General features: G+C 42.6%; 1 protein-coding gene across 4 annotated transcripts in view; it reads left to right on the top strand.

The window, feature by feature from the left end:
• Oxsr1 (oxidative-stress responsive 1) overlaps positions 1-22430 on the top strand; it is an 84253-nt gene extending 61823 nt beyond the window's left edge. For 3 of the 4 annotated variants that reach the window (NR_045693.1, NM_001359582.1, NM_133985.2), the window contains 10 exons: positions 764-812; positions 1595-1660; positions 5977-6099; positions 9638-9673; positions 13734-13880; positions 15256-15320; positions 16154-16206; positions 18074-18142; positions 19087-19151; positions 19646-22430. Coding sequence is in view for 3 of the 4 variants with exons in the window: in NM_001359582.1 (NP_001346511.1) it covers positions 764-812; positions 1595-1660; positions 5977-6099; positions 9638-9673; positions 13734-13880; positions 15256-15320; positions 16154-16206; positions 18074-18142; positions 19087-19151; positions 19646-19720 (748 nt within the window). In the remaining variant the exon portion in view is untranslated. The remainder of the gene's footprint in view (positions 1-763; positions 813-1594; positions 1661-5976; positions 6100-9637; positions 9674-13733; positions 13881-15255; positions 15321-16153; positions 16207-18073; positions 18143-19086; positions 19152-19645) is intronic. The other variant, XM_030244002.1, reaches the window with a different exon arrangement.
• The last annotated feature ends 555 nt before the right edge of the window (positions 22431-22985 follow it).

Here is a 22985-nt window from a genome sequence, read left to right as displayed (position 1 = left end):
AAGAGTAGGTATGGTCTTTGAAGAGTAAATTCTTTATTTTTAGTGGTCCTCTTTTAAAAGCTCGTAAAGTTGATAATGAAGAATTTACTCCAAACAAGATCATGCATGACTGAACTGAATTTTTGAAAATTGAAATTTTTTTCTGTTTTTTTTTTCCCTAATTTTTTTCTTACAGGGAAATTGAAACATCATAGTTGACTTAAAATTAAACCTGCTGGGCTTCTATGTAACAAAAACCAGTTGCTTGATTGCTTTTCTTCCAGTTTAAATGCATTTTTATGCCTTGGTAAAAGTTTTAGGTGGTTATTGTCTGGTTCCCTTAAAATGGTATAGCTAAATAGCAAACATTGGGAGTCCCTAAGAGTTCTCTTCTAGAAACAATAGTTTATTAATGAACTTTTCAAACATTCTACAATTCTGATTATCAGTTTTCTTATCCCCACTAACCCCAGGGGCTCCCCTGTGTAGCCATGGCTGTCTTGGAACTCACTATGTAGACCAGGCTGCCTCAAACTCAAGAGATCCTCCTGCCTCTGCCTCTGAGTGCTGGTATTAAAGGTGTCACCCAGCACCTGGCCACTCATTGGCACATTGCTATTTGCGTTTTTGTTCTACTCAGTGTTCTGAACCATTATTTTGATGTTTAGCAGGTGAAAGCAGAATGTATTGAGTTTAGTTAGCTGTCCAGGAAATAATTTCTAATTTTTGAAGATGGAAATTGACAATATGCTTCAAAACTAAAACCTCTCCTTTCTGCTTTTAGGCCAACAGCAGCAGAACTGTTGAGGCACAAATTTTTCCAGAAAGCAAAGGTGGGCATTCCAGCTTCTGAGTGTGTGTTTGTACAATGCTCCTCCCAGCTTCTGAGTGTGTGTTCATGCGATGCTCCTCCCAGCGTTGCTCCTGATGTCTTCCTAGTTGCATTTCTAAGATGATTACATTTGGAGATGGGATGGTGGATAAAATAATTGCTAAAGGTATTATGTATATAATGTGAGCTGGAGTGAAATGCTTTCCACATAAGCATGGCGACATAAATTTGATCCCTAGAACCCACTATTTCCACAAAAATAATAAGGTGTGGAAACTTGGCTTATAATTCCCTAACTGGGGAAGTGGACACAGATGGATCCCTAGAGCTCCTTGTATAGTAAGCCTTGGCTAATAGGTGGCTGCTGGGCACAGTACACACACATGCATATACATCTGTATACACATGAACCTTCTTTTTCCTATTGTAAAAGCAGTCTGTGAAGGTTGAGCTTTCATTTCAAGGCTTAGTGCTAAACTACCAAATGCCTCATATGTCAACTTAATGCATTAGTGTATTTGGTAATGTAGGATCAAACAAAGACAAAGAATGTACAGTAAAGTGAGCTTTTCATAGAAAACGGTTTCTAGTACATATTGAAGGTTTGTCTATAGGTGAAAAATAATGGAAGTGTTGTATAAAAACCTTTGGAGTGGAAACCCCTCATCTCTTCACAGTGCACTTTACTTACCACAGTTAACTGTGACTGACATCTGTGTCACATGGTGGACTCACTAAAATGTTCCGATAACTGACTTTCTGAAACTGAATTTTCTTTTCCAGAATAAAGAATTTCTTCAAGAAAAAATACTCCAGAGAGCACCTACCATTTCTGAAAGATCTAAAAAGGTAAGTTAGGTATTTAATTCAATTTTCTTCGGTTGCTTAGAATAGATTTGCAGGGATTTTGTTTTTGTTTTGCATTTTTAAACTGGGTACTACTCTGTAAATAGAAATGAGGATTATTTATTTTCAGCTATTTTGATGCATTTGATATACCCAGTCAGCAAATATCTGTCAGCTGTGTGCTTAGGTATTACTCTGCTGTATCCAAGCATAACAAGGTAGGCAGTGAGTCAGTTCAAACCCTGTTGAATCACTGTTTCCAGCTATCCAGAGTGAGATGGAGATTTTTGCATAGCAATTATAGCTTGGGGTATAAGTCATATTACCTTCTAAACTCAAGACATGTTATAACAAAGCACTATGTTTTGCGTGTATTATATCTAAGAATGTTGTTCATCATTTGAACATAAGGAATCCACTAAAGTTTCAGTTTGGACAAAATACACATTTGCCATTTCACCAAAATCAAATCTCCCATTTTCCTTGCTCTTCTCCATTTAAGGGAGATTTAGCAAATGTGGAAGCAATACTGTCCCGTGGATGTCTGTTGATGATAGACTGGAGGGGGAAGACCAAGATCCTCTGTTCCAGAGATACAGTAGAAGGCCTACCTGGGATGTTAGGACCCTTCTGGTAGAAGCTCACTACGCACACATTTCACTTGTTGAGATTTCTGCCATTATCCAGAGGTTTTGCTTCATGAAGAACAGATGTATGTTAAATATTCTGAGCTAACTAACAGTCACTCAGAGCACCTCAGCTCGCCTTTACCTCAGAGCTTTGCCATTCTGCAGATATGGACGCTTCCATGGTGTTTCTGAGCAGCTAGCCTCTTCTTTCCCCTGTGTTTATCAACTGCTGTCACTTAGCTGAGTCACAGGCTTTGGCACAGTCATCCCAGATGACTGACACCTGATGTCTGAGGAATGGCAAGTTCAGAATGGTTGAGTATGGGGGAAACGCTCTGTGCGTTGCACCTCCTCACTGTAGGTTGTCAGGGTAGCACTTCCTAAAGGAGTTTTCTCTGACCTCCTGACCGACAGGGTTTCCTTCCCATAACTTCCTTCTCTGACCTCCTGACCTACAACGATTCCTTCTCATAACTCTCTCTTCCACCATGTTTTGCTTTACTTTTTTGAAGAACTTATCACCATCGAACCCTTGACAGCCTTTCTACGTTATTAGAACAAAATCTTACTTCACCACATCTCAGTAGGGTTAAGTTACTTCTTTGTACCCAGTAAACATTTGCAAATAATTTGAATGCAGTTTAAAATCTCTATGCTTGTAATCACAGTAAGTCCTAATTGGAATTGTTTGGTGTCCGCACTGTGATTTCTTTAAGATCAGTGAACTCTGATCTCAAGGGAAGCACAAGCTGGGTGTGTGTATGCATAGCATACACCTGTAACCATACGCCTATAGTATTCTGGCGGCTGAAACAAAAGGCTTGGAAGCGAGAGGCTAGCTTAGGCATCTTTGTGAGCAGCTGTAACATGCAGTGTGTCCACATAACGAAATACGATTTACAGAGCTTCTCCACTTACCAGTGCCCATTATGATTTCATGAGAAGGTAAGTCATTTGGTAGCAGCTGCCGGGGTTAGCACTACATACTTCTAATGTTATTACATGGAGGTTGAGACTTAGACTGAGCGATGTAGTGAGACCTCATCTAAAAAGGTAGAAGGAAAGGGAGGTAGGGTAGGAAGGGAAGGAGAGATGAACACCACAGTATAAACATTTTTCTAGTTCCCTGGAGAGGCTGGCAGCTCCTAGTCAGCCACATCGACAGTGTCACTTGGAGCTTAGTGTTGGTGTTTGCTAGGGTAGGTGGAGCCAGTGTATTTTCAGCTTGCTACACACACACACAAACACACACACACACACACACACACACACATACATATAGATAGATAGAGAGAGAGAGAGACAGAGAGAGTGAGAGTGTTACGTGTGTGTGTGTGTGTGTGTGTACGTATATGTGTGTGTGTGTGTATATGTGTGTGTATGTATGATATATACACACATTCCAATAGGAAGTTCAGGAGCATTTTTAATGATTCATGTTATATCATGAATATACTTTTAAAACGTGTTATTAGTCCACACTATATGATTCTGTGTGAGATGTTCAAGAGTGCACAGAGATGTGCAGTAGGCCAGTTTCCCAGAACTGAGAAAAGTGGGGGAGAAACAGGCAGTGACCTCTGATGGCTGTGATGTGTGTGAAGAATGGTGACCAACATGTTCTCAATTTGGATGTAGTAACAATCATGCAACTCTCTATCTACAAAGCCCAGTCAATTGAACTTCTCTCATCGTGTACACCGTGTGCTGTATGACTTACATCTCAATGGAGCTGTCATTTTAAAGGGAGATCATCATTCATAGTAGTAAATTGAAAACAGTAATAAAAATATTGGTCATCACCCCGTCTTTGGAACTGTCCCCTGAGCCTGAGGTGCAGGGGCTGTGTTGTGGACGGGTCAGTTGGGATGGGTCTACACCTTACATGTTGATTGGTTGCAGTTTTTTGTAGTGGGCTCCATCTTAGCAAAGTGAGTTTCCTTGATGGGGGTGTAGGCTACACTTATGAGTATAAGAACAAATATTCAGAATGTGGTTAGAGATTAGCCCTGGGTGGGTGGTTAGGTTTCTAGTACTAGGCATAGTTTCCCTTTTGTTGAGCAGGCCTTAGGTCCAATATGAGCTGCTCGTTCCCACCAAGGCGTGGAGGTCGGCATTGCGTGGCCGCAGTGCTGACTGTTGTGGTTCCTCGGTGCTGTAGTGGGTAGGACTATTGGTTGCTTCCCTCCGTCAGGAGCTTGGTCGGCACCTTCTGTGCCATGAAAGCTCAGACTTTGAGGAGGTTTTCAGGTCAGTGTTAGCCCGGGTCCTCTGGGCTGGACCCTCTTCCTAACCATGCCATGAGTCCAGTTTAAGATGGAATTGAGGAAAGGGCTGTGACGATGGCTCAGTGGTTAAGAATACTGTCTGCTCTTTCAGAGGACCTAGTTCAATTCCCAGCACACGCGTAGTGGTTCATGACTGTTGCTCCCAGTTCCAGGGGAATCCAAGACCCTCTTCTGGCCTCTGTAGCCTCCACCAAGTGGTAAACAGATGCATTCAGGCAAGCACTCATACACATTACAAATTAAAATCTGAAAAAATAGTTGGCTTTAATAAATATACCACGACAATTCTGGAGGAAGTACATAAGACCGAAAGTCATGAGGTCAAGAAGCTTCCTTGGGCTTTCGAGGCTTCTTAAGGAAGATTGCTGTGGTGGGATAGGTAGTTTTTCTAAACGTAGGGAGAAGAGAGTAAGCGAGATTTTCAGAAGAGAGTAGGACACAGATTACAGTGAAATGCTCATCTTCCACTGTGGAAAGTCCCATACATTGATAACTCCTAAAATAGACACCCCCCCCCAATATCAAGCAGTAATGCTATATACCCAGTAGAGAGATGAATATAACTTTCCAAAGAAAGCTAAAATTAGGAAGAAGATAGTGAGCTTGGTTATTTGTTTGTTTGTTGGTTGTTTTTTTTTTTTTTTTTGAGTCACGGTCTCATGTAGCTCAGGCTGCCCTTTTAACTCAATGTCACTGGTGGCTTTGAATGCCTGGTCCTTTTACTGTCATCCAAGAACTGGGTACCACTTTGGCTGGCATGCAGTATCCACCCCACACCCTCAGTACTGAGCACTGATCTCAGGGCCTTGCTTCCTAGGCTGGTGTTTGACCATTGAGCTACATCCTTTGCCTGTCTCTACTTGCTTGACTCCTGAACTCTTGAATCTCTGTGAAGTATAATTTATAATTTTGAATTAAAAAGTTAAAGCTGGGCATGTTGGCACACCTCTTTAATCCCAACACTCTGGAGACAAGCAGCCGATCAATGTCACAGCCTGGTTTAGACTGCAAGTTGCAGGCTAACCAGAGCTACACAGTCAGGTCCTGACCCAAAAGAGGAAATAAAATATTGGAAAAAGAATGGGTGCTTTCCCTTGGGCTTGGGCTGTGTCTGCAGTGTGTTTGGAACAGTCTTTCCTCCCCTTTAAATGTCTTGGTATGTGAATATGTTAGATTTTTTTCCCTTATGCCTTAACATAAACAATATTATTGGGGTTCAGAGTAAAGAGGATTGTGTTTAAAGTCTGGGTAGAGCAGATTAAGGGTTGGAGGATGTGACGTTTTAGGGACACATGACTCAGTTACTGTTTTCTTTAGGTGATGGAGGGATGGAAAATAGACTTGAAGTTCCTGTTAAGTGTGTACAAAGTACTTTCTTAACCCACACGCCTTTCTCGCTCAGGTCCGCAGAGTCCCCGGCTCCAGTGGCCGTCTCCATAAGACAGAGGACGGAGGCTGGGAGTGGAGTGACGATGAGTTTGATGAGGAGAGCGAGGAAGGGAGAGCTGCCATTTCTCAGCTGAGGGTGAGTCACATTTGACAGCGTAGACTGTAGAGTTGCTTCTGAGTCTTGTTACGGCTGGAAGAGCTAAAACAGAAAGAAGACAAGTGCCACAGCCAGGACGTTCTACTTAATTACGTAGCAAATTAGAATGCCGGTCTCTCAATGTGGTATCATGTAGGATATGTTAAAATAGCCATGTCTAGAGGGGAAAACCAGCTTGGTGTGGAGAGTGAGTGGATTGTACTAATGGCTAAATGTAGCTGTTGTTGCTACCCTGTGACTTCTTCTTTCTTCCACCCTTTGAAACCACCAACACCAGTAAGAGGAAAAAAAGGATAGAGAGGAAAGGAAAGAGTTCTTGGAATAAAGTCAGGGGTCTGAAGGGGGCGCTGCTATCCTTAGACTACTTCCTACTGGTTAGGGTGTCAAGTTCCATGGGGCAGCTTTGATCTTCCCTGTCAGAATATCTAATTTCTTCTTGTTTCTTCTTTGTGTGTGACTTCTTAACAAACCTCGACCAACCAATAACAACCAACAATAATATCCCCCCCCCAGGGGTTGGGTGGGTGAAGTGCTATAATTTACAAGCCCTCTGAAAAGTTCCCAGAATTCCAAATGTCACACAATTGCAGAAACTCTCTGCAGCTGGCAGGATCAAGCCCCCTCTATAGCATGAGGCAAATAAATGGTGGTCATCTGCTGTGGACAGTCTGAAGCAGTCCCATGTCACATCCTAGCATGGGATCAAAACAAAAGCACGTTCTTATGTTTCTGTGGTTTTTTTTTATTATTATTATTTGTTTGTTTTAAAGATTTATTTATTTATTTTCTGTATATGAGTACACTGTAGTTGTCTTCAGAAGAGGGCATCAGATCTCATTACTGATGGTGAGAGCTACCATGTGTAGCTGGGAATTGAACTCAGGACCTCTGGAAGAGCAGTCAGTGCTCTTAACTAGTGAGCCATCTCCAACCCTGTTTCTGTGTTTTTAAAATAAACCAAAATTGTAAAATTTTCAGTAGAAAATTTGTAGACATTGTAGAAGAGTTGTAACTAGAAGGCTTTGCAACATAATATGCTTTATTTGGAGAGGAATAGTGGACTTCTTTAGTTGGTATATACTGAATATCTTGTGTGTGTCTCTGTCTGTGTCTGTGTTTGTACATCCGCGCTTGTGCTCGAAGCCTTGAGGTCTTTCTTTTGGAGTGGGTTTCATAATGGGCATGTTTGCCTTGTGGGATTTACTCCCATAGAGTTCTTAGGACCACTTTGTTTTTGTTTTGTTTTTTGAGACAGTCTCTCTGCAGAACTGACTGTCCTAGAGATCTCTATGAGCATTCTGGCCTTAGACTCATAGAGATCCTCCTGCCTCTGCCTCCTTAGTGCTGGGATTAAAGGTGTGCTAAGTTTTTTAAGACCTTGCCAATGAAAATTGACAAATATATATTAAGCATTAAGTTTAGAAAAGTCCTGCAAAAGACACAAATGGCCAACATTTGTTTCCCTTCTAATTTTGGATAGTTCCTGTTCTGTTCTGTCCTTCAAGATTACTTACCGTTCCTTTATCTTCTTCACAGCCTCTCCAGGCTGTCCCATGTTAGGCGTTGCAATAGAGCAGATGGTTATTCTTTTGCTTTTTCTGTCCCCACATAGCTGCCTCTTTAATACCAGACGTTTATGTAGTGTTTCCCCTTATTTTATCTTCATATTGCTATTTAGTTTTTAAAAGATAAGTAACATCGCTACAGACACCGTTTGTGATGTCTCTTTGTTAACACTGACACCCTTGCTGCTTCCCTTTGCTTCAGTGTCGACACTGCCTTAGGAAGGCTGTTGGCCTTATTCATTGGGTACTTGGCAAGGTGAATTTCGCCCATTGCTTACCAGTAAGTCTGTGATTTATAAGTAGAAGGGTTTAGTTGCCATGTAGGGTCGTGGGCTCCCTTGGCATATGTTCCTACCTATGCAGCACTGCACTTTGTCCTCATCTCCTGCTGCTGTCCTCTCTGTCCTCCTGCAGCACGCCCTCCCCTCTGCTTCCCTGTGCACAGCCTCCGTCTCTCTGTCTGCTTAGCTAGTTGTGTGCCATGCTGTGTGTCTGTTCCTCTCTTCTCTCTGCCATCTCTTTTAGCCTAGATTTCTTCGTATAACAGAGAGTTATATAGTTTATCTGAGTCTTGCTTATTAGCTTTACCTGCAGTTTCATTCATCTCTTGAAAATGGAATCCTTGTTGATGGACCTCTTACCAGGTTCTGTGTCTGGCTATTGTAAGACTGAGTGAGAGCTTTAAACCTGGAAACCTACATCTCTACTCTGGCTTAAATTCCTTCATGCATATATACAGTTGTGCCATACTCAGCCACATGATTATTCTCATTTTAGTTTTTGTTTTTATATTTATTTACCTTGAGAATTCTTAAAATCAGTTTAAAAATTAGTATACAAAGTGGTAGGTCTTGCTTTGCATTCTGTTCACATCTTGTTCTTGATGTCTTGTTCACAGCTGTATTCTTGCTCCATCTCCTTCTTTGTCTCCAGCTTATGTCTTCCTGGTTCTCCTTCCTCCCTTCCAATATCTCCTGTTCTGTTTTCTTGCCACGTGCATCTCATGATTTCCAAACCAACCCTAGGAAAATATGTTCTTCAAGTTTTACGGTTCTCTTTCTAGACTCACTAAAAATGCAAATATAAATGACAGTTTGAATATAGGCACCACATGTGTATTTGTCTTTTACAGAGTGGCTGGTTTCCATTTAACCTAATGATTTCCAATTTTACTCATTTTCCTGCAAATGCCATGTTTTTTGTTTTTCTTTATGGCTGAATAAAATTCCATTGTATACTTAGCACACTTATTTTATCCAATTTTCTGTTAATGGACATGTAACTGTTGTAGATAGCTTAGCCATAAACATGCATATGCAAGAACATTTATAATGGGACTTAGAAAATGTGTTGATAAGTAGCTTGACGGTGTAGTGTCCCCCTGTAATTGGCCGTAGGTACATAATATGCTTATGGTCAGTGAGAAGAGATGTGCTTTGGAGGATGGCCTCTACTTCCTGGGAACTCAGACCATCTGGGTGTTTGCTTATAAAACTTCTTTGTTCAATTTTATTTTTGTTTTGTTGTGTTATATTCATTCTATTCTGTTTGAGATCGGTGCAGGGGTGGGTAAGGGTGTGTGTCTCACTACGTAGCCCTGGCTGGACTGGAGCTCAATTTGTAGACTGGCTTGGAGAGATCTGCTTGCCTCTGCTTCCTGAGTGCTGGTGTCACATGCATGAGACACCATGCCTAGCTGTCACCGTTAACTTGTAATACAGTAAGTATATTGATATGTTCAGTATTGACTACATGGACAAAGACTGTAATGATACCACAACAGCTTTCTCTTCTCAGAAAACTTAGATTTGAGTTAGTTTATGGGTCAGAATGGAACAGAGTGGCTTACAGTTGGCATCACTTGCAGTTTCTTGGAATTCACTATTTGAAACTGACCACCAAGCCATCTTACCGACTCAGTTAATAAGCATCTCTTTCTGTGTCTCTTTCAGTCTCCCCGAGTAAAAGACTCATTATCCAGTTCTGAGGTAAGTAACTGGAGGTTACCAAGCTCTTGCTAAAAGAGACATTTTACTTTGTTCTTAGTGTTAATTAAGCTTGTCCAAGCAGTCTGTGTGTGTCTCTGTGTGATTACGTGTTAATGAGGCATTTATCATACCAGCCGGACTTTAATGTGGCTTCCTTGCTTGCTGAGTTGTTTGTAGGTTTGGTTTGCTTGAAGTGGAAAGTGATAGGAAATCCCACAAACATTGCCCTGTAGAGTGGACTGTTCTTACTACCAGAGGGACGCGGCTTCCTGGCCTATTGTGTTGTATATTCTTCTCCTGGTAGCCCCTCTCTTTTCGTATGGTATGTGATTTAAAACTTACATTTGCTCTTAATCTGTGGACACTCTGACTGTGGACTAACGCAGCTTATGTGCGTTACTGTGTACATGACTTATGTGCACTACTGTGTACATGACTTATGTACTCAGAATAATCTCATGTATCTTAAGTACCAACACTCGGGTGACACAGTCCCGCTGCTGTGTGTTCCCATTCCTCACTCTCAGCACGCCTGAGATCACTCTCTTTCCAAGGCCTGACATCATGCGCAGTGAAAATCCATCAGGGGCTGAGGTCATGGCTTTGATGACAGCATAGCAGACGCCTTGAGGTCCATCCCCCATGCTACATAAAACTAAGTGTGATGCATATCCCTGAAATCCCAGGTTTTGGCAAGTAGCAAGATTAAAAGTTCAAGATTCTTCTTGGCTTCATAATGAGTTCAAAGTTAGCTTGGAATACACTGAGACCTTGTTCTTTACCCACCCTCTTAAAAGATTGGGAGGCAGAGGCAGGAGGTTCTCTCATTTTGAGGCCAGCCTGGTCTACAGAGTGAATTCCACAATAGACAGGGCTACACAGAGAAACCCTGTCTTGTTAGGATAATCTTTGTGCACTATGTAAAAGTTGTCTCTGCATTATTCAAATGTTGATTTCCTACCAATAGAGAGCTGAGAATGGACGTTGGTATTGCTATTCCAGTTGTTCAGTACCTGCATCATATTTTGTAAACATTCACCTCCTTCACCTTCTCACTGGTTTAATAAAGAGCTGGCAGCGTGAAGGCACAATAGGAAAAGCAGAACTTCTGGGCAGAGATAGGAGCTGTAGGAAGAATTGAGAGGTGTGGAAGTTGCCAGCCAGAAAGGGAGGAAGTCCGACAAACTGAGTCGTTGTAAGAGTTGGTTGCAAACGTGGACTAGTATAGATGGGCTAGTGAAGTTATACGAGCTAGTTGGGAAATCGCCTAAGCAAAGGCCTGAGTTTTAATAAGTAATAATTGTCTCTATGTCATTTTGGAAGCTGGCAGGTCAACACAGTTGATTATTCTGTGTGTTTTGTATTAGTGGAGTCACAGTGTTTTTTATTTTCTCATCGGCTGTTTTGCCCACACAATGTCCTTGTGGTGCATCCATGTTGTAGCAGCTCTCAGATGACATCTGCAGGTTGAAGTGCTTCCGTCCTGTGAGTAGTGGATAGTGCTGCTACGAACGTCAGTGTGTAACACCGGCTCTCAGTTCTCTGAGCTAGACGTCTAGAAGTGGAATTGCTGAACTGTGGGAATTCTGTTTATGTTTTCAACTTGTTTGGTTTGAGACAAGGTACTACTTTGTAGTCCAGGGCCTCAGACTCCCACTCCCTCTGCCTCAGCATCTGAGTACTGGGACTACAAAGTGTGTGCCGCTGTGCTCTGCTGTTTTGTTTTCTTCTTAGTGCTGGTGTGGTGGCATTTGGCTTCCCTACAACAGTATTCTGATATTTCAACATTTCATATTTACTTTCCCTGACTCCTGCTTTTGTTTTGGTGACAGGATGTCATAGCCCAGTGTAGCCTCCATCTCACTATGTAGCCGAGGCTGACCCAGCTGAACTTCTGCCTCTGCCTCCTCAGGGCGGGATTATAGGCTTTTACTACCGTGCTTGGTTTTATGCAGTGCTGAGACTCAAACCTGTGAGGCTGGGCTACAACCATATCCCTTCACGTTTTATTTCTTTGTTTTCTAGATCATGTATGCCTTTAAGGTAGATAATCATGTGGACATACAATGTGGAAGCTGGCCTTTTGAAATTCTATTAATAATACATGACTTACTGAGAACTAACTAATCTTTAACTTCTATTTTTCTGTCAAAAATCTAACACAAGTATGAGCTTTTTACTATGGGATTAATGAACATAAAAGTTTCCTTAAGGTTTATTCTTGGTCTCCTTGGTTCTTAATTGTAAATTTAATTTAAATTTGTATGTATGTATGTATGTATGTATGTATGTATGTATGTAGGAGCACACGGGTGTAGGTGTTCACAGAGGTGAGAGACTGCATCAGATCCCTGGGCTGGAATTACAGGCAGTTATTATCTGCCTAATGCAGGTGCTGAGAGCCACACTCTGGTCCTCTGCAAGAGCAGTCCTCCTAAGCACTGAGTCATTTTTCCAGCTGGGCTTTACTTAGACACAGTGTTAGGGAAGGGGTGTGTGTGTGTGTGTGTGTGTCTGTCTGTCTGTCTGTCTATCATTATTTTCTGTCAAAAGTAAGACTTTATTATTGCCCCTTGACTTTTATCTTTTACTAGTAAAATATTTTTCACTTCATTGATATTTTTCTCAGTAGCTAATTTTAAATATGTTTAGCTTAGTTTTATAATCAAGCTCTGGTTTTCCTCTAGATTCGCTAATTAAACTGTATTAAACTGCATTTGAAGCTGACTGGGTCTAGAGTCCGTGTTATTTACACACTTCCCATTCTCCTCTAGCCTCAGACAAGATCTCACCAGGGATCCTGTCTAGCTTTGTCCTCCTTACCTTCCTGCCTCAGCCTCCTTCTGTAATATGATTGTGTGTCATAGTAAGTAAATATCTACGTACATATCCAATAAAAGGACTCCTCGGACAGCCTGGCTGCTCTTCGCCCCTTGACTTCCTTCTTCTCTGTTGCTCTCCCTTCCCCTCCCCAGCTGGAGTCTCTCCCTGTACTCATCTCCTCGTCCCCTCACCCACTTCCTGCTCTTCCTCTCCCGGTTCACCCCAGCCCTGGTTTTTTCTTGGTTGCTGTGGTTTCTTGGTCTACTTTTTACCAGGGAAGTTCATGGCTTCAGTTTTCTTTACAGCTGAGTATAGCCTGTTGTGTAATGAGCCATACTGTCTTTGTCTACTTACTTGCTGAAGGGCATTTTAAGTTGTTCCATTTAGTGGCTGTAGTGGACAGAGTAGCCATGAACATTGCCGAACAGGTGTCTGTGGAGAAGGATATTAAGTCCTTTGGGCATATCCAGGAGTGGCCTCGCTGGATTTCCATGGTAGATTTATTTCTAATTTTTAACCGCCATTTCCCTACCACCACCTGCACTTGTCAGTTGGTTTGTTGATCTCTGCAGTTCTGATTGGGGTGGTGAAATGCCAGAGTTGTTTCAATTTGCATTTCTGTGGTTGCTTAGGACGGGGCACTCCGTACATCTTGAGGTGTTTCTAGGCCATTTTCATTCTTTCTGTTGAGAATTCTGTTTAGATCCTAGAACACTTTTAAATTGGATCATTCATTTCCTTGATTCCTTTGTCTTTTGGGTTCTTTGTGTATTGTGGTTGTTAGTTGTCTGTCAGTTAGACAGCCCTTTCTCACAGAGTACTGATCTACTCTCCCTTTTCCAGAGGCCGGGCAGTGACAACCCAGTCCCTCCCACTAGGTTCATCTTTCACAGGTCATACCTTAGAACGTGGCTAGACAGGTGTGATGGCACATGTGCATACACTCACACTTGGGAAGCGAGTGGAGATTAGTCTCGACTACCTAGCAAGTTGCAGACCAGCCTCTTTAATAAAACAACAAAACACTCTCCTATAAAAACCAAAACCAAAAAGAATTTAGAATGCTTAGAAATACTGAATAGTATATAGTACAGACAAGTGCAGTGAAATAGTAATAATTCAGAATTAAGACAGCCTGTGAGTATCACCTGGCACAGAAGTTTGATCCTTGCCCCGTGTGCCCACTGAGATGGTGCAGAGCTCTCCTACTCTGCAGCACTGCATGTCTTTCCTGCAGCTCTTCGCGGCAGCTGAGCCCATGGGGACTTTGCTTCAAGTTCCAGAACAGATTTCTGCTCATCTACCTCAGCCAGCTGGCCAGATGCCCACACAGCCAGCTCAAGTCTCTCTCCTGCCCCCTGCAGAGCCAGCAAAACCAGCACAGGTAAGTGGGGACTGTTTTCCTGGCCCGACGCCTGTGGGCAGATGATAGAACAGTAGTCATGCCCATTGATACTTTGGTTTGGAACAAGTGAGAAATTCTGTCTTGATAGTGTTACAGGTACTAATAAAAGAGCTTTATAAGGATCACACAGGTTTTTAAGCATCAAAATAAGTCACTTATGAAAATATACCAAGTACAAAAAATCTGGTAGCATATTGTCAGTTGTTCTTCATTAGATCTTTGTGAAGTTTAAGGAAGTTGAGTGCAGTGGAGGAGTTTCCTCTGAGCCTGGAGAGTCAGCCATCAGTTTCCCCTTTGCTCACTCACACTCATTAATGCTGAGTGTAGTTCTTTAGGCGCTCTCTTATCAAATGTATTCTGTTGAAGATACTTGTCTATTTTGTAAGGATTACCTTTGTTAAAGTAGGTAATATTTACTTAAGCACACGCAATTGTCATTAGATTGTAGTGTGGTGACAGTTTTTGGGTAGTAATGGCTTCTGCGAGTCCCTGCATGCTGAGTAACTGGGGTTCTATCTGGTACTCTGCATCACATGATAGCATGCTGTTTGGCTGAGTAAGAGTTTCACTGTCAGCTTGTTTATTAATTATTAGAAGTGCCAGGAAAAAGTGTATGTGGGGCTGGAGAGATGGCTCAGCGGTTAAGAGCACTGACTGCTCTTCCAAAGGTCCTGAGTTCAGATCCCAGCAACCACATGGTGGCTCACAACCATCTGTAAAGAGATCTGATGCCCTCTTCTGGAGTGTCTGAAGACAGCAACAGTGTACTTACATATAATAAATAAATAAGTTATATATAAAAAAAAGAAATGCTAGGTGAGAAGAAATGGCAGTTCTGAAGTCTCCTTTTGTTCTTTAATATATCTTCATCTTGTGTCCTGTGCCCGGAGACCACTGCTCTGAGTACTTCTACTTAGTCACTGAGTACTTCTACTTAGTCACTTGGCTGACTTCCCTTCCTTCATCTGTCACATGGGAAAATTACAGGTGTCTTAGAAAAACTGACAGAAAGATTGGAATTAAGTGAGACAAATAGAATGTATGTCCTCCAGCAAGCAAAGCTTTATAGGTTTCAGAAAGATTTCAGAAGACCCTGAATCTTGAGTTGAATGGAGTCCTGGGAGACAGCTACTTTAGGCCTGTCCTTGGAAATTAACTTTCTGATTCCACTGACTTAGCTGAGAGCTGCCTTTTGTTGATCATTTGGAGGTGGCCCCTCCCACCATAGGGGCTGTCTTGGGGACTACAAGGACTTACGCTGGGGAGGATGGAAACTCCTGCCAAGTGTCTTTCTTAGATGGCCATTGTCCTTGCTTCATGTTCCTGACAGGGACTTTATATCAATGCATTTCAGGCTCAGTCTTCAGGAGAACGGTCCCAGGAGACCAAGATCCCTATCAGTCTAGTGCTAAGATTAAGGTAAGTGAGCATTTGCTGCTTCGGAGTACTCTAGAGATGCTGTCATCGCTGGGCCTTAGAGTATGCTACTGCAGAGTACTGTGTGTTTCCAACATGAATTTCTGGTTGTTTGAGAATTCAGCTCTTAACAGGTTTGTTGACTGCCATGCATATCTGCTTAGCAAGGAGCAGCATGTGCATTTACAGTGTTGCCATCTGGGTTGTAATGGAGGATGCTGGGGCAGTGGCAATGTTGGCTGCTCCTCTGAGGAGGAATCTGACGATGGGGTTTGTGGGCATATGAACTCAGGACAGGCACTTCATGGCTGTGATTGAACAGCCTGCGAAGAAGTTTGTAGCTTCTCTGTTTTACTGCCTGTGTTGTCATTGGTTCATGGTGGGATGCACAGAAAGGCCTAGGGAGGTTGCTCAGGAAGAGACATCATTGGTATCAGATCTGTGTTTTAACCTTTCCTTACTAATAGTTTGGATCAAGATTCTATAATTTTCTTTGTAAAATAAATTTGGATGTTATATTGTTTCTTTATAGTCATAAATGAATATGAAAAAAAATAGCTCAAAGACAGGCTAGGCCTTCTTTCAGTGTTAAAGAATGCCATTTGAAGTACCACGTAGTAGAGGACCACACAGGAATTATAGGTAGAGGTCACAAGAGCTGTTTAAAATGGTTTCTACTGGGAACAGTGAAATTACATCATCAACATTGAAAAGCAAATGTGGTTATTTTCTTTCTCTAGGAAGTACTCAGTGGTAGATGCCCTTACCTATGGCACTGTACAGAGAGTGTAAGCATATATTCAGAAATTCTTATTTTCCTTATTCTGGTTTAATAGGAATTCCAAAAAAGAACTAAATGATATTCGATTTGAATTTACTCCTGGGAGAGGTGAGTATTACAAAATATGACTGACAACAATGAATGCTAATTTGCTACTTAGGTAGGTATGAAGCTTTTGTTATTTAGATAAGGTTTGCTTTTAAAGGACGGTGAAACTTCCTCGCTTAGGTTTTGGAAAATATACATGAAGAAAAACTGCAATGGATTTACTAGTAGTTTCATTTGGAGATGTGACTCTAATAAGCTGTATAGTAATCGATACAAGCCTATTAATAAATGCCACTCACTATGAGGCATGCATATCCCTAAACGTTATCCCATTCAGTTCTTAAGACAGGGATCTAAGGAACAATTATTCCCATTTGGAGAGGATGAACTCCAGGTTAGAGGAACCCAGAGCAACCAGTTCATAATCTAGAAGGAGGCACTGAAGTCAAGTTCTTCCAGAGTCCATAGTCCTTGCTCTTATCCTTGCATATGCTTCTCTCTGATAAACACGCAAGAGACAGGGTTCCTGGCTCCCTTTCCTCATGTGGAAGCTGAACCTTGTCACAATACTGCTTCTCATTGTGAACTTCGACCTGGAACAAGGTGTCGTTTTTCTTGCCTTTGTTAACTCATGGTTAGGAATGGCCAGCAAATGTCTGTTCCTAGGTTCCACAGTCTGCATGCAGATATACAGAGGGTGTTTTTCTTTTTAGGTATGTTTTTAGGAGTTTTAATTGCTAGGCATCTGTATGAATGTGTGCACACTACCTGTTTTAGTTAGGGTTTTACTGCTATGAACAGACACCATGACCAAGGCAACTCTTCTAAGAACAACAATTGGGGTTGGCTTACACGTTCAGAGGTTCAGTTCATTATCAAGGCCGGAGCATGGCAGCATCCAGGCAGGCATGGTGCAGAAGGAGCTGAGAATTCTACATCTTCATCTGAAGGCTGATTGGCTCCCACGAGATTAGGAGGAGGGTCTCATTACCTACCCCCACAGTGACACACTTCCTTCAGCAAGGCCACAGCTATTCCAATAAGGCAACACCCCCTAATAGTGCCACTCCTTGGGCCAAGCATATTCAAACCACCATGCCTCCCATTGGTTCTCTTGTATCTTCTAGAGACTCCAGTACCTATTCAGTTAAGGATGAAATTGGTTGGTTTGCTGTTAGAGGCAGTTAGAGCAGTGTTAGAGCAGTGTTAGCTGGCCTTAAACCCAGAGAGATCTGCCTCCCTCTGCCTCCATGGTGCTGAAATGAAATTAGACTGAGATCGTTTACTTCATCTATTTGCTTTCTGTTGTATCTGTTGCTTACATTGTCCCACCTAGGATGAGTAGGTAAGAAAATAAACTGCCATCATAATGATGATAATAAACTTTCATGATTCTCAGGAAAGATTGTAAGGTATTTTCTCAAGTTTTGAATTTGAGAAATTCACTCCAAAATTTCATGTCTAAGCTCAGAGAGCTCAAGTTTAGAGTTCTTACTAGATGTTCTTTGTAGAATATTGAGTGAGCAAGACAGAGATTGAGTCCTAGAAAAACCAAAGTAAAAACAGGCTACAGTTGCTAATACTGATGGGAAGTGTCAGGCATGCCAACACTTTGGGTTGAAACACTAGCAAGTGGATTTGTCTCCACTTGTAGTTCACTCACTCTTCTGATGCGCTAGTGAGCTCTGCCCCATACAGCTCAGTGATTTGTCTTCTGCTTTGAGCCATATAGTTCATATAGACTCTGTTCCCTAGCCGGACCTTTAAGAATGCTTCACCTGAGAGTCAAGGAAAACCCCCACCTGCCTTCCTAATTCTGCAGACGGAGCAGTTAGCTTGGCTCTGGCGTGTTCTCCCTGTGCCGACCGTGAGCATTACAGTGACATGTGTACACAAGAAACACAGCACTGTGTTCTTTGTTCTTCAGATACAGCAGAGGGTGTTTCTCAGGAGCTCATTTCTGCTGGCCTGGTTGATGGAAGGGATTTAGTAATAGGTAAGCATACTATTTTCTGCTCTTAGCCCTAATGTCATGATGTATACATGGTACCAAGAAATCCTGCTTCCAGTGAACAGGTCTGGTGCTTCTGGAAGTAGTCTTGGCTTCATTAAAATTATAGTATCAAAGACAGTTCCTGAGCAAACCAGCAAAAACCTGTCCTACCTCAGACCCTTGGTAGACTATCTCTGGGACAGCAGAGGAAATGACAGGAAAAATAGTGAGATAATGGCTCTGTTGCCTCTGATACATTGGCCCGACTGATCTGTGTTCTCTGCCTCTCATACATCGGCCTGACTGATGTGTGTAGACATTGAAATGAGCAGGCTATAGATTGAGTCCTAGGAAAACCGAAGTGAAGGTGGGCATCCCGGCACTTGGTCTGAAACACTAACTGATGGATAGTTCAGGCTGTGCATGCCTTGTATATCTGTGTCTTTTTTCCTTATTTTCTGGGGGCCAAAGTCTTGCTCTGAAGCTCAGGCAGGCCTGAAACTTACTTCTTATCTCTTGCCTCAGTTCCCCAACCCCCCGGCCCAGTGCTAAAATTGTACAGGTGTACATCTCACATTGTAGTTTGTAGTATGCCATTTGAAAAAGATTCTCACTTATGGAATAGTAGAACAAAAACAGATCACAGGCTATACTCAGTTGCCTCCTAATCACAGGCTTTTGGTGTCTTAACATAAGTCATACCTTTTTACTCCACTGTTGCTTTAGGGGAGTCAAGACAATTTAAAGAGTTCATTTAACAGTGACTCAGGACTTATTTATTCAGCCTATTGATCAGTGATAGCTTTGCTTTGGGAAATGACTGGCCCTTTCTTCCCATTCTGATTGTCCATCGAAGATTCTTAACTTTCACATTAACTTCAACATTTTAGGATTTTATGAAAATGTATTTGTGTAGCTACTCACTAATTTTCTTTGTATGATTGCAGTGGCAGCCAATCTGCAGAAGATTGTGGAAGAACCTCAGTCAAACCGATCTGTCACTTTCAAACTGGTACTCACCCTTCCTCTCTAGACAGCTGTTCCATCCCCTAACTGCCAAGGCTAGAGAGTATGCTGAGTCAGTGGGGCAGTGGTGGTGCACGCTTTTAATCCCAGCATTTGGGAAGCAGAGGCAGGTGGCTGAGTTTGAGGACAGCCGAGGCTACACAGAGAAAAACCCTGTCCTGAAAAACCAAAAACGGCTCTGCCGAGTTGTGTTCGTTCATTTTGCCCAAGCCCTGACTGCACTCTTAGTCTGCATGGCCTCACTTCTCTCCTTCCTAGAAGCTACAACCCAGGCCTCTAACTCTTCCAAGGAAGTTATAAAGCTATTTGACATAGTTATACAAACAGCCCCAGCATTTCTAGAAGAAACACAGTGGCCTCTTTATATCTCAGGGACCTTTCACCTACCGCCTTCCTTTCTGCAGCCCCTTATCCGTTTTTATTGCTACCCGAACTTTTGTTTATAAATTGCCACACCTTGTCATTTTGTTTGGTTCGTAGGCATCTGGTGTTGAAGGCTCGGATATTCCTGATGATGGCAAACTGATAGGATTTGCCCAGCTCAGCATCAGCTAAACCACAGACCTGGAAGAGTCAGCCTAGGAGATGCCACACATGCACATGTCTGTTGCTTCTGTTGGCCTGAACCTACAACTGCCAAAGAACCCAGCAACAAACCTCCCAGCTTGGAGCTTTAGTTTTTTTCTTTGTTTTTCTTGCTGCCCTCCTCCCTGCCCCCCTTTTCTTACAAGGAAAGAAAAGTTGGATCGTCAGTGGCCAGCCTCCCCTCAGAGAGTTCCGTTGGTAGATACGCTGCTCATGTCCCCTCTCCCTCCATCTGAGAAGCAGAAGCGGCCAGTGTGCCTCAAGGCCCAGGATGGAAGACTCTCAACTCATTCTTGCCTTACTACAGTGATGGTCCCAGTGGATAGAGCAGCTGCACTGGGCAACCTCATCTTGCCTGCTCTCCCGCACCTGCTGGGACATGAGCATCTTGGGATATCTCTTTAACACTCAAGTAGCAATTAAAGTTGATTGTTCAGCTGGAGCCCAGAGAATTTAATTACTGTTTTTTTCTTTGTACCTGATGTGAATTCTAGCAACCTTTGTTAGGAAAAAGCACAGCCTCGAATGGAGGCAGCCTAAACTCTTGTCTGTCCTCTTCATGGTGTCTCTTCCGTGTTTTGCTGAGCTGTTCTCAGGCACCCCCTCACTGCTCCCTCTTGAAAGGGTTGCTAGCCTTAACTTCAGCTGGTGCGAAACATCTGACTGTTGTCAGACTCCAGCCATCTGCTCCTGCAGCGTGCAGCTTTGGATTGTTTGTGCAGAAAACAGCAAGCGATGGCTGATAAATCTTATCTTGCCAGAGGTAGTTTTTGAACAAGAAAAAGAACTTTGTAAATCATATCATTGGGAAAGTATTTTCAATATTTAAAAAAATTAAGCTGAAGAAAAACTGATCTTTGATCCTCCTGTGAAGATGGACTTGCCTGGCCTTAGTCATGTGGAAATGGTGTACCCGGCTGAGATTTTTACAGCAATAAAGGGGACTCTCACTAGGCTAGAGGCCGCCTTCTGCTCCTCTCTTGCACTGACTCTGTGGAGGGGGTCTTCATTCACTAAACTGACCCAGGATGGAACACGAAACCACACGTGCCGTGACCTTTAGGTTTATGAGTAGACAGTGTTAATTTGATTTTCTACAGGAATTATGTAACTTATTCTTTAGGTTTAAAAAGAATGCTCAAAGGCTATACAGAGAAGCCCTGTATCAAAAACCAAACCAAACAAACGAACAAGATCAATGCAATATGGGAATAATCAGTGAGGTTGGCTTTTTTCCCTACTGTTAAATAGCATTTGTCTAATTGCTAATAAGCCTGTCGTTACCAAATTTTATATAAGAATGGAATAGTCAGTCTGGCCTTAAAGAGACACACAAAGATGGGCTGTGAGCCCCTAGAAAGGGACTAGTTAGTTGCCTTTGATAGAATTCCTTGCACCTGCCATTGTTGGTTTGATGAACACGATTAGGTACCCAGTGTGATCCCACCCTCACCCCACCTCACCCAGAGCAAACCGTAGGACTGCTCCTAGAAGCAGCTCTGTTGACTTCTCTTGGAACACACCTGAACGCTTTCCTCATTTCTAACCTGTGCCACCTCTTGTTTCGTTCATGCTGAGCCTGTAGTTTCAGTCATGGACTTTTGTACTGTTGAGTGCAAAGGCATGTTGGGAAAGGTGTTGGGGAGGAAGAGAAGATGGATTTGAGAGGGGAGTTGGGAGACTAGAGAGTTCAAGGTCCCAGCAGGTTGGTAAAAGGAGGAGCCTACCAAGTTAGGAGGGAGAAAAAAGATTAACCAGCTAGTTAGAAAACCATTTATTTTTCTTTCTTCTTTCCCCACTTGTTAGAGGTAGGGCTATGAGGAAGCAAGGATGGGAGGTGGGGTTGAGGTTTGGGAAGCAGGCAGCAAGCGTTACCTTTGCAGAAGACTCGTGTCTTGCTGTAGAATCCAGTTTGGTTTCAGCAGCTTGACTTAATGCACTTACAGGCTCAGGAAGGAATTTGCTATCACTGTTGTGGCTTTTGACTTGGGGTGGTCCAGTGCCAGGCTGGAAGTAAGCACAGCCCATCTCCTGTTCACATTCTCTAGACCGTCATCACCTTTGCCCTGCTCTGGGGGACAGACATGACAGTAAAAGTGTCCCGGGACTCTTTCCGTTCATTGTTTGCTTTTTTGGCAACTAGGAGGTTGGCACTAAGACCCAGGACAATGTTACTTCTCTGTGATGTGTGGTGACTTCCCTCTGCTGGCTTATGCAGTGATGGTGAATGAACCAGTCAGTGGAAAACTGCTGAGGTGGGACAGCTGGGAGCCAGGGAGCCGAAGCAGTGCTTCAGGGGGTACTGTCACTAAGCCCTCAAGATACCCTTGTCCCTGAAGTAGGGACTAACTATAGCACAAGATAGTATGTGCCAATATAGCCAAGATAATATGTGAAATGGTCTTTCTAAATGATTAAAGAAATCATTTGCGTTGGTTCTTGTTTTTTGTGTTTTCCCTCTATTTTCAACCAAATCCTAGAGCCAGCTGAGACTGCTGAGTAATCTGAAGGCGAGAGCAAGGATATACCAGCGAGGTCAGCCCCTCTAGAATGTTTGCTGGATGGTGGAAGATGTAAAATATTACCTTCTCCCTCTCCTCTTGACTTGTATTTTACTGCATGGTTTTTTTTTTTTCATTTTTAATCAATAAAGAGTAAATTGTCCTTAATGATATATAAATGCTTTCATTTATTTATTTATTTTGATGGCGGTGGTTGGGAAGAGCTCTGAGTAAGACATGACATCACTCCTTTTAGTTTCCATGTGACTAGAGTGAAGCCAAGGTGCACATGCACAGTAAGGTGACCATGCTGACATCCGCGTCTTTAGTAGGATAGCTTAAAACTGTTGTGCTCCGTTTGGGGAAACACATACCCCAGATGGGAAGAAGGAAGACTACTCCCCAAGGAAAGTGGACATGACAGGCAGTGAACCATCCCCATTATGTCATGATTTTTTTTTTAACTGAATCTTACGGTTTTAGACAGGGGAAGATATCAGACTGTAGCCATTGGAATTTCTGTTGGAAGGTGTAGAGCAGTTGTTAGATTCCTTTCTAATAGGTATTACCATTCCCATTTTACTTGTGAAGATTGGGTAACTTTCAGTTCTAGAAGCAGTTTTCAAACTCCTCCTTTTGCTTGCTAATTACTCCAGCGTCCCTCCTCTTGGCCTAGCATGTCATCTAGCTTCTCCCCACGGGGTTTGGATACCTGAATGGTATGGCTTTGTGGG

Source organism: Mus musculus, chromosome 9, assembly GCF_000001635.26.
Source record: "Mus musculus strain C57BL/6J chromosome 9, GRCm38.p6 C57BL/6J".
NCBI lineage: Eukaryota > Metazoa > Chordata > Mammalia > Rodentia > Muridae > Mus > Mus musculus.
The sequence above is the reverse complement of the archived record's forward strand: the minus strand, read 5'-3'. Positions and strand labels throughout refer to the sequence as shown.